The 12,020-nt window shown below is 39.3% G+C and overlaps 1 protein-coding gene across 3 annotated transcripts; it reads right to left on the bottom strand.

Annotated features, from left to right (window-relative positions):
* Positions 1 to 1,732: 1,732 nt before the first annotated feature.
* On the bottom strand, positions 1,733 to 10,809 carry gtf2h1 (general transcription factor IIH, polypeptide 1). Of its 3 annotated transcripts, none has more exons than XM_072672290.1 (15): positions 10,626 to 10,809; positions 9,019 to 9,174; positions 8,024 to 8,216; positions 7,698 to 7,863; positions 7,482 to 7,575; positions 7,144 to 7,293; positions 6,919 to 6,998; positions 6,710 to 6,834; positions 5,880 to 5,967; positions 5,709 to 5,797; positions 5,491 to 5,608; positions 5,268 to 5,358; positions 4,632 to 4,747; positions 4,044 to 4,136; positions 1,733 to 2,592 (listed from the first exon to the last, which is right to left on the bottom strand). In XM_072672290.1, the coding sequence occupies exons 2-15, from the start codon at positions 9,170 to 9,172 to the stop codon at positions 2,506 to 2,508; spliced, it is 1,644 nt and encodes a 547-aa protein (XP_072528391.1). In that variant the 5' UTR covers positions 9,173 to 9,174; positions 10,626 to 10,809; the 3' UTR covers positions 1,733 to 2,505. The 3 variants fall into 3 exon arrangements, with proteins under 3 accessions (XP_072528391.1, XP_072528390.1, XP_072528388.1); XM_072672289.1 differs by having other exon boundaries at positions 10,611 to 10,809; XM_072672287.1 differs by having other exon boundaries at positions 10,420 to 10,809.
* Positions 10,810 to 12,020: the final 1,211 nt, after the last annotated feature.

Here is a 12,020-nt window from a genome sequence, read left to right on the forward strand (position 1 = left end):
GAAATTTACACACACACATCTAGCTAAATATCTGCTGTCGCGTATAAAAACATGTACTGTAACACGTAGCTAATTTGACAAACCCTTGTTGGCAACACGTTTACAGTAAATTTAATCTGATTATAAATCCGTAACAAAAAAGAGGCGCAGGCGCGTCAGCAGAAAAGGCGGTGACCCGGTCCATTAGGCACCTTGTATTGATTGTAATTCGAGCCCAAGACCCTAAACCTACTGCAGCATCACACAAACACACTGTCGCTCACACCAGCACTGCCTCTGCAACCGTGCAAATTCCCCCATCACCACTGTACTGAAGATCTGACCAGCTTTAAAGTGAATAATTTTGCATTCCATTTTTTCTGATGGAGTGAAGAAGCATTGCCTCATTTTACAGTATTGTGTTCTACTAATGAAATTTTAACAAGTATTGATCAAGTCCATCTGTTCTTTGATCAGTTCTGCTGGGAAAATGGTGATCGCAGTCAGCACTGTGCTTCAGGACATGCCTGGGAGTTGGTAGCTACCAAATACCACCAAACCCAAAGCACAGTCGGTGCTCCATGACAAGACTGGAAAAAAACACATACTCTCAGAGGAAGCACCTTTATGCAACTTCCCAACAACAGCAGTGAGGCACAACATTTTAAGGAAGTCAGGTTAAATAGGATGACCATATTCAAAAAAGAGGGCACTGGGGACATGCAGGCTTGGCCATGGTTACAATGTTGTGTACCTCTAAAATTATGCAAGTTAAGAAAAACACATTAAGACAAACATTTACTCTTTTACTAAAACGAAGACAAAGTTAAACAGTGGTTTACTTTCATCAGTATGGTTTAAAGCCCATGAAAATACAGTAAATCAATTTATTTATTTAGAATATTTCATTTGGAGTTTGAGTAAATTACTATTCAAACAGTATAAATACTGTTTAACTCTTAGTCTAGTTCAGCACACGCAACCACAATCTTGGGGAGGAGTACTGACTTGACAGTTGTCCAGAAGACGATCGCCAACAGCCTCCTCAAGGAGAGTAAGACACAGAAAAAGGCTGTCTGTTCACAGAGTGCTATATCAAAGCATATTAATAGAAAGCTGTCTGGAAGGGGACAATGTGGTAGGAAAGGTGCACGAGCAACAAAGATGACCAAGGATGTGTCTTCAGAGGATTCTGAAGAAAAGTCAACTAGGAAAAGGGGCTCCAACTGCTGCATTTCTAATATCAAGCTACTCCTTAACCAGAGACCTTAGAAGTGTCTATCCTGGGCTAAGCAGAAAAAGAACTGGACTGTTGCTCAGTGCTCCAAAGTCCTCTTTTCCGATTACAGTACAGTACATTTCATCAGGTCCTTGAGAGCGGAGAGGCACAGAATTCAAGGTGTCTGAAGCCTGGCCTGAAGTTTAGTCTGTCAGGTCAATAACATCTCAGCAGAAGCTGAGCACCTCCATGCTTTGCCACACTGATGCAGTAATTTGTGGTAAAGTAGCTCCAAAGTATTGTGTGTGTAAATGAACATTTATCTATCTAACATTTAAAATACATTCCTGTATTGTACATCTTTTTCTGCTTGATCGGATAATACCATCTGTGTACAGATTGTGCTGACGTGAAACTAATGCAGAATCTTATCCCAAAAAGGGGACACGTCTAGGGAACGGGATGTATGGTCAAGCACAGGTTAACCCCCTTTTGAGGTTGTTCTGCAATAAAAGCTCAGTCACACACCTGTAGTGATGAATACAGTAGGAATCTCGATAACTTTATTTTCGAGCAACATCCAGAATGGTGTCTTCAGTGCAGTAAGAATAGACACAGACCCAGCAGTGCAGCTGGGTGTCTGCATGGGACACACAGCAGTAATGCACAATACAAAGGGTATTTATACAGTATTGCTTTATTCACACCCCCTCCTTATCGCGGGCTTCTGGGTATCCAGCGAACCCCAAGTCTCTACAGAACCATACTGCTTTGCACTGACATGGTATAAGGTTTAAGAAGTCCTCCTTATCTTTGAGTCCTTTGCTGTGCATCATTAAAAACTCCTCCACCTCACAGAATCCTTTGCATTGAACATTTTTAGTTCCTGAGAATATTTCCACTGGTATCATTAAGCCCACAGTTTGGTCATAAAATTCAACACTGTCAAAGTACAAGTCTGATTCCATCCTCAACAAAGAAGCCAGACAGTTTCTCATCCACTGAAAGTAAGGGATAGATAAAAAAAAAAAAGAAAAAAAGAAAAAAAAAGCTGAACATTACAAAACAAAATAAGAGAAAAGGGGAAAAAAACCTACAGTTATTGTGATTGGCGCAGTCCATCTCCACATGGACTAATCTAGAGAGAGATATGTCCCGTCCATCTAAGCAGATGGCCTCTCTCTCTCTACACTTTCAACTCTGGGTGGAGCAGCCTTAAAAGGGAGAGCCAGTTCCCACTCCCTCTTTCCATTTTCCCCTATAGTCATTTCTCCTCTATCAAGTAAACTTGTCCAGTTTCTCTTGCTTCAGGTTTTCCTCATCATTCGGCGTGTCTGCCAGGCATGGAACTTGTTATAGGCAGCCTGGATCATCTCTTCCAGATGGCTCGTCAGCTGTGAATATAACAAAATCATAAAAATGTCATTTGCATGAAATGTGTCAATATCCAAACTCCACAAAAAAGCAAGTGCAACATGAAGCACAATATGCTCAACTAAGGCAGATGGGTGCTATTTGGCTTCATCTGGAACTTTCACGGGTGATGCATCTGTGGTTCTGCTTCTTTTTCAAATTTTTGCAAATTTTTACCCAAAGACATTTACAGAGTGAACTCTGTAATAAATAATAAACAGCAAGTGTTTGTTGGAAATAGGCACTGCACAGACTAAATGAAGCTCAGCAATGATGCGAACACAATCCATATGGACGCCTCGGAAAAGACGAGTGAGGAGCCTGGTGGGTCACTGCAGAAAACCAGCAGTGGTGGATCAATTGTGTGCTTCACTAAAGATAAAGTGTGTACTACTGTCACTTGAAACATATGCAAATGCGCAACCTACATTTAATACATTTTAAGTGTATACTAGAATTACATATTGTTATATTTCCTACACAGATGCCTATTGCTGTTTCTACTTGCATCTGTTCCAGTGTCTGGTTTTACGCAGGGCATCATTGATTAGTCAACTTTGACTCAACTTTCATCACCCAACTGTCGACTTTAAAAACCTGAAGTTGTTCAATCCCTAAGTATTCGTGGTTAAGTACAACTAGTAAAAATGACAACTTTCAGTCATTTGACTCAATGATGCAAACCTTAACAACAATGTTTACAAATTTACCCTATATGGACAAACATATCGAGACACCTGCTCATTTATTGTTTCTTCTGTAATCAAGGGCATTGAAAAGCAAATCCACGTATACAAAAAGAGATTATCCTGCTTTTGTTGGAGCAACTGTCCCTACTGTTCAAGGAAAGCTTGCTACTAGATTTTGGAACACTGCTGTGATTATTTGATTGAAGTCAGTGACTGTTTTGCAAGAGCATCAGTGGGGTCAGGATGGGGTCTCATCCCCAACTCGCCTCAAAAGTATTTAAATGGAGCAGCGTAACTCAATAGAATGTAGTCCCACTGGTCCACAGCTCAATGCTGGGGGGGTTTGAAGTTTATCTGCTTCAGTGCTTTTCTATGGGGTTGAGACAAGCTACATGTGTGTAATTGGTGTAATATAGGGCTGTCCATAACTATCTTCAACTTCACTGAGTAGAATGATTGCTGTAATGAAAAACTTAATCAATACAGTGGGCCTAACCGGACTTGACTCAAGTTGAGTTTGGCCGTAGAGTGCCACTGTCCTGTGCCTTTAAGGGATTACATAGGACTTGACTTGTTTGACAAATAAGTGTCTTGCTATTGTATAATTTTTAAGATCAGACATTCCTGGTGCAAATGTCCACAAATGTTTAGAAATAGGAGCCACACACCTTGAAGTTGTTTTTAATGTATTTAGTGACTACATAACATGCAGGTCTATAAAAGGGAAAGTGTTGCAGCCTTACGTTGGTGCTTAGGTACTCCCGCTGGATTTTCTCCTGAAAGGGGTGGAGCTTGGTCGACTGGAATCTCTCTAGATTGGACCGCATCTTAACCACCTAAGCAGAGGAGAGATACTTGAGATTATTTTAACCCACTGCAATGGAGAAGTGGAGATGACAGACATTATTCACAACTTGAAAACATGAAATTGATGTTAAGACACTAAGGAATTATTTTTTATAAGTAAACAAAACAAACTGATAACATACTGGCCTAGACTTTGTTGTTAGGCAGTGCTGCTACAAAATGCCAAATTTTGACATAAAGTAAGTTAGAATTGCTCGGTATCAGTTAATTCTGTAATGCTTCACAAGCAGCAAGTCTTTTACTCTCGAAATGAAGGGGTTACTATTACACAAGTCATTTCTGGAGGTGAACGACAGCCCTCTAGTGGCCATTATTGGTACACTAGTCTCTAATGGAGATTAACTCAACTGCTGACTCAGAAAAATGTCTGTAAACAAATCATTTACACACAATACATTTAAATAGATGCAATTGTAACATCAGTCTTTGAGCTATTCTTGATGGGCAGCATAAGAAAACTCTACCTTTTCCTCCAGGAAAGGTGTGTTGACTGGGAAACAGGACCAGAAGTGCCGTAGCAGCTCTCCTGCTGCTGTGTACAAGTGCTTCAGTTCACCCTGAACATCAGTGGGAACCAGCTCTGAACATGCACAGAGAGAGACAGTTTAAAGCTAGCTGAGGTCAATGAACTTGAATGGATGAACTATGGATTGTTTCCTTAATAAAATGCGAATCCAAAGGCTGGTAAAGGGCATGTCTTGTAATGCGCAGAAAACACACAACTCGATGCATGGGCTCTTAAAATGAAATGAAAATGACATTATGAATTACCTAAACATTATGCAACACACAAAATGAACCAAAGACAAAATGAACCACATTTAATACCCTGTAGCTTTATACGGAACAAATTATTCTTTCCGGACCACAGCCCTTTAGTTTTTAGTATTCAACTCACAAGCTAATCAGTAAGGCCTTTGTACCACTGAGTGTTAGAAGGGTAAAATGTTACTCTATGTAGAGTTGTGCACTGAGTGTCCCGGTTTGATATCCTTGCTAAAAAAATCAATCCATCCTTGGTTTTATAATATTTGTTTTGAGACAATTTACAAATTGCTACAAAATGGTATTACTGGAAGATATAACTTCATGTAACTCACGATTGACAGTCTGTTGGGCCCCAGCTTGCATTAGCAGTCCTCCAGGCGAGAGGGCTGTAATAGCTGAACTAGCTACACTACTGGACATCACCTAAAATAACACAGAATGTGTTGTCACAATGACAAGGAAGTCAGATTTCTCATCATAATTAAATCACTGTGACACACAAACACATTTGTTTTTTAAATTAATTCACATATACAAACAAACAGATGGGTATACCCGTGTAAGGCAGGGTTTGTAGCAGCTTATCTCTTCTTGAATGCAGCTGACTGAGTTGATGATGTCCTGACTGGTGGAGTAATGATGGGACTGTAGAGGAACTGGACCATGGGAATACCTGAGAGAGAGAGAGAGAGAAAGATGAATAGAACGAGAACTCAACCTTCCTGTCATGTACAAGCAATAACTTCCATGTAAGGTAGAACTTTGGAAAGTACCTGTCAGATTTCTTCAGGTTCAAAGCAATAGTTTTAGGTCCAGACTCATTCTGCAAGTCTTCATACTCAATGGCCTCTTGCAACTTCACCTGAAAAAGAAAAACCTTTAACAGGACTCCTTAAAAACAACCTTCCCTAATAACAATGACTTTAATTGGCTTGTTTTAAAACCTTTTTAATTGGTGGCTGGAAGAAGTCGGAGTCCCTGGAATTTCCATCTGTGCTACTGGTCTCGCTGACCTGGTCACTAGGGGCATCTCTGTTCATAGAGGGGGGGGCAGATTTATTACACTTCACATACAACAAACACACACAGATGACCTAAGGCGAAGGCATAGTGCATTATTCTTTTGCACACCATGCAAAAGTTTGGGGACCCCCAGAGATTGGAACTCTTACTTTTTACCAAGGTCTTAGACCTTAATTAACTTGTTTGCTATGGCTTGTTTACAGTAATCTTTAGAACTTAGTTCTCACTCCTCAAACCATTAAAAGATAGTAATATATTTTCAGGTAGTCATTTCCTCAATTTACAAGGCAACTAAGACACAGCAATTAACAGGAACAGTAAAAGCTCAAAAAGTTTTTTGAGAGAACTGTTCATTGAATTATTAGAAAGGCAAATCAACCCCCTTTTTGGACTGCAAGAGAAATTCTGGGACATTTAGAAGGCTGTTCTATTATGTAGCAACACCTCCAAAGATGACATTTATGGAAGTTATTTGAAGAAAACCTTTCCTGCATCCTACTACAAAATTCAATACTTCAACAGTACAGTGGAAAAAAGGACAAAAGAAATGCACTACCTAGGAGGGCACAAACTGAATGTTTTGCCACGACCCTTACAGTCACCCGACCTAAACATCATCGATCATCTAAACAGACGGCCCAACAATCTCACATAACTTGAAGCCCCCTGCAAGAAATGTCATCTGTCTTGATAAGCTATTCACAATAGCATATGTTGACTCTTGCATGCAATTGTATATCTAAATGCTTACATTTTGCGTAGGCCGGCTGCCAGCACCATGGCACTGTGATGGTTGAAACGTTTAATGATGGCAGAGTTGCTGTTTTCCTTTACTGTTTTACTACAGTTGGGGGCAACTGATAAGGATCCATATCCCTGACAATAGAGAAAGACACAGATTTAGTGAAAATGAGTGAATGTTTAGGGTAATACAGTCTCCATAGCTTTCTGCAACATTACCTCATCTAACGTTTTATCCTCTAGAGACAGCAAGTCCACCATAGGGTTCTTAACACCTTGCACAACCATGGACTTCAATCCTGTAGTATAAATGTATTCAGATGTTTAAAAATATGTACACATGTATATTAAAAACACACACACACAAATATCCATACACAAACACCACATAAACAGATCCATCTTATTTAACGGAAAGTCTTCTTTTTGAGTATTCACTGACACCTTTTTCATCCTGCTTGGCACACTCTGAAAAGATGTCCTGCTGGCCAGTGTTGATGCGATCCCTGTGGAAGTAGTGTGATTGAAAGAATCGTGTCCAGAACTCTTTCTCCGTCAGGTTGTGAGGCACATTTTCAGCATATTTCTGTTTGACTGCATGAAAGAGATGCAAGATTAAACCAGGAAGTAAAGAAACACCACAGAATCAACAGGGGGATGTTTTTTTTATAGAATTCTCATAATAAGGCAGCATGCAACACAACTAAATCTCCATCAAACTCTATGCACCTTTATTTATTCACTAATCTGAACTGAGATGAACTGGCATGTTGACCTCTCACCTGCAGGGTAGGTTTTGAAGATCGACTCGATGATGTCAGAGGTCAGGTTGTATTTCAAACCATTACATCCATCTGTCTGTGGTCTAATGTCTGCCTGTAATCACAGAACCAAGCCATTAAAATACAGGTTTCCCCATATAGATCTATACATAGACCAATATCCATTGACCTTGAGAGAAAAACAGCAAAGTCAACATGACCATGTATTTGGCTTACCAGGAACGCTGCCGATATTCCCACTTCCTGCTTGTTGTTGGTGGAGAGGGAGTGATCTACAGAATTTAACTTTAGTCGACTGGCCCAGAATTCCTCTGCACTGATGACCTGGCTTACTACTAAATCCTTATATAGCTGAAACAGCACAGGATCCTCTTGCAGCATTCTAGGGAAATAGGAAATATGAAGGTATGTATAAACACACTAAACATATTTTCAGGTTGTAAGCATCACCATTTTCCATAGAGAAAAGCAGCCGACTTAAAGACTGAAGTAAGGCGGTGCTAAAACAACCCTCAGTTGGGTAACAAGTAAAGGAACCTCACTTGTTTTTCTCCTCTAGTTCCTTGTTGGCTTTCTTTTTAAACTTAGGCAAGAGCTGCTGCAACAGGTCTTTGGCAGCATCCCGGTCCTTAAGGGCTGTGCTTTCATTAGCAAAGTGGAAAGTTGTACTCTCCCCTGTGTGTAGCACCAACTGAAGCTGGATCTTTGCTTTGCCATCAGGACTGATCTTCTGACCTGTGGGATCATTTTGCAAAAAAATGGCATTTGGGGGGTGAGGGACTGTGACCAGCACTACAGCAAAGAATAAAAAAAACAACACATTAATAATATAAGTAAAGCAGTCTGTTTCTGATCCCTAGGCTGTAGGTCTTGTTGGTCTGTGAGGTCATGCTTCTAAGATTTTATATTATGGCTCCGTCCTCAGCACCGACAGACAGTTATCAATGAATCTTCATGTGTTAATCAAAATGTTACCTTAAACTCAGACCTTTCTAATTATTACAAACAAAGCTACAGTAGACAGTAGAGTGGGCAACTTGGCAATTGCATTATTTGGCAATTAGAAATCTTACCAACAACCTAAAATAAGGTTAAAATCTACAAGTCAGAATCTGTCCTGCATAATCAGCAAAGTGCAGTTTTTCTCAGTGATTGGCCATGTAAACACCACAACAACAGAAAACGCTCCAATATGCACCAACAAGCAACTTCTCTAGCTTTTCCTAGAAACATCAAGCTTCTTCAAGCCAATTATGAGAAGAAATGACCGTATCACACAAATCGTTTTAGCGTAATGTGTGAACATGCAGGCAAGCATCAAATTGTGCTACAACAAAAACACATGTTAAGCAGAAGTGGTATGTCCAGGGAGAAACATGAAGATCTTGTTTTCAGTGAAACTTTGAGACTATCACTTGCTCAGAAAAGCATACCGCTGTCATAGTATACATGCAACAGTAAATTCAACAGATACATATCTGTGGGGGTCCTAGGAATCCTAAGCCAATATACTGGCCAATATATAAGTGTCACTCACAGCGGATGTCAGCGTACAGGTGGCTGACAGTGAATCGATCCTTTCCCTCTGGGCCCCAGGCTATGCGCTCGGTCATAAGATAAAGTGTTCCATCCTGTTTTCTCTGTCGGACCTTCTTAACCACCAACAACACCTCCTCCGACAGGGCCGCCATGACTGTTTAAAAAAACAAACAAACAAAATTTATATATATATATATATATATATATATATAAAAAACAATGAATATATAAGAGATAAATGAAAAAAATAATAAATCAAGTATGCAGAGTTTCTTTCTATACACACTCGTGGTTGTCTGATTACACCATTTATAACAGAGCTGGTTGTGAATACAGACAGCATCATTAAGTTATGTTTGCTTACATCTATGTGTGTGCGCAACATACAAAGTTAGTCAGCTAAGAAAAGATTTCTTGGGATTTCAATTAATGGCACACCTGCTACACCGCCTTGATCTCTAAATAAAATAACAGAGGAACTTGTTCTGCTTTACTATTTTACTAACTTACCTTGTACTTGTGGTCTGTGTAAGGCCAATTCTACTAACCCACTTATCTAACCTAACTATATAAATGCACGCACATATAAAACGGTGTTAAATAGACAATTAGACATAAATAGACATAATCTGAACGGTTTTAAACTACATTTTAAACTTATTTTAATTCAACCTAAAGTCTTGGATTAAATATGGATTTACCAGTGTTCTCTTATTTCATGGGTTCCTTCTTCAGCAACACTTAAATATACAGCAATGTAAACAGGAAATACAGGAGATGAACTGTTAGCTGACTAACTGTTAAAATTGACACCCCAACAAAAACTACTACTGTTTTTTAATAGCTTACTGGTGTTTAAAGCATGAATGCATTGTTTGCTGTACATTTATAACACACCAGGACATACTATTTAACATTTAGACATTATATATATCTGTGTCTATAAGCTTTTGTACAGCATCCCTAAAGTACCAAAGAAAGAAAAAATCATTTTAGACACTTAAAAGGATGTAATGGTTCCCTCAATGTTATATTGCGTGAATGTAATAACTCGTTCCCTCATGTTAACTAAATTGAGGGAACGTTTTAAGTTCCTAAATGCAATTTTTAGACCTTGATACTTTAAGGGCTGCGCACCGTTAGCCTAACAGTCCGCTACCTGCCCTCACCCTTCTCCTGAACCCTGGAGGAAACGGTAAAGACACCATGGACGCAAATGCCCTTTGCAGAAAGAGAAGAGCAAGGGGTGAAGTCGTGTCACGTCGCTAGTTCACACTGCGGATGTCCAGACACAGGAGCTCGGTTATCTTTTGTGTCTAAGAGAGACCCAGCGTTTGAACCACACAGACGTGGCTAGCAAAGACAGCTGAGCTTGCTCAGAAAGCGAAGGAACAATCACCTGGAAGATCAGCTGACTAAGATAAAGACGAAGTGTGATCATCTGGGGATTTCGGTAGCCTACATTATGTACATATTCGGATGATCTGAGAATAAGCCAGCCACTGTGTATCCTTCTGTGTCGCTAACGTCTGAAGACAGCTAGCCCGCTAGCTCTTGCTATACAGCAGTGTGAAGGGACAGGAACACAACCTGAACAATACTTTCCTGGGGCTCCGACGGTAGTGAAGTCGTTACCGCAATGTTTATACTGTAGTTAATGGACTGAACCGAGCTTAAATCCCAGGAGTTTATGTGTTATTCACAGACAACACCGGCTCCTAACGTGTCAGCCCCTGCAGCCTCCAAGTTCTCCATCTCCGTGAAACAAGCACGGCGCTGAAACCAGAAACAGCGCCGGATACTTCATGTGTACCGTCAACCAGCTCCACAGTTCAAGATAAAAGTCGTATGTCGTACTTTGATCTTCAAAATAAAAGTCCACATGCACCGTGAATATCAGTTTTAAATAGTGATACCAGTCGATTGAATGAATAAATCCAGGTGTTGCTTGAAATGACAATCCGCAGCCACTCCAGCCAGCTGAAGGTAAGATTGCACATCCTCAACATTGTTTTTTTAATAAAATGTAATTTTCAGTTCTTTATATGCTGTGATATAAAATGCAACATCATCTGACATTACTGATCATTATAAATGCTAATCTTATTAAGATTTTGTTTATGCTTCCTGATTAGTGTTTTAGGCCACATATATTAATGCTAAAGTTGTGCAATGCTGATAAATGGTCATTCAATTTATTAATAAATGGCATATTATATATATATATATATATATATATATATATATATATACCTTGAACATAAAGTAGTTATATAGTACTATAAGGGCTTTTTGTTAAAGATTACAGATAAATGTGGAGATTGGTGGCCCTGGGCAGCAGTGTATGCCACTCTACACACTGACCCTAAATAAAAAAAAACAAAACAAAAAAAAAAAAACTTGTTATTGTTAATGTGTTTATTTGTCTGTTTGTTTGAATGTAATCTGAAGATGCTAGCCTTTAGTTGCAAGTCTAGTTGAAGATGCTACGTTAGGTGAAGATGCTACACTAGCTGAATGTGAATGTGAAAGCTAACTAAAGATGATCGGTCAAGTAGTGATTCAAACTTCTGTTGGTTTTTGAAAAGCTCTGCATAATTAAATTGCTAAGCTGTGCAATTCCTAAGCACAGTCATTCAGAGTATATACTGTAACTGTAGGCAGGATTGTGTACAGTGGTGGTGAATCAGACATCCGAAGCTAAACATTTCTTTACACCTTAATACTCTGCCCATAAGACCAGCCCCCCCCCCCCCCAGCCTCAGTTAACCCCTCATTTTGACTGCTAATGAGGTAAAATTTTATACACTATTATTTTTAGCTATAACTTAAAGTCTCTTGAATATTTGATTACAGGCACCTGGATGTTTTGTCTGGATTTCATATCAACATATTATATGTATTCATGTTTTCACTGAAATCACTACATGATAAAAGTGTATGTGTTCTACATCATTTATATACATTTTATATCTACATATATTTTTTGTCTTTTTGTTT

Source organism: Salminus brasiliensis, chromosome 2 (genome assembly GCF_030463535.1).
Source record: "Salminus brasiliensis chromosome 2, fSalBra1.hap2, whole genome shotgun sequence".
NCBI lineage: Eukaryota > Metazoa > Chordata > Actinopteri > Characiformes > Bryconidae > Salminus > Salminus brasiliensis.

Coding starts and splice junctions, on each gene's coding strand:
- gtf2h1 (XM_072672290.1), bottom strand. CDS start 9,172: ATGGCGGCCCTGTCGGAGGAGGTGTTGTTGGTGGTTAAGAAGGTCCGA. Junction 5,609..5,708: donor AACCTGAAGAAATCTGACAG/GTACTTTCCAAA, acceptor TCTCTCTCTCAG/GTATTCCCATGGTCCAGTTC. Junction 4,748..5,267: donor GGCCCAACAGACTGTCAATC/GTGAGTTACATG, acceptor GTGCATGTTCAG/AGCTGGTTCCCACTGATGTT.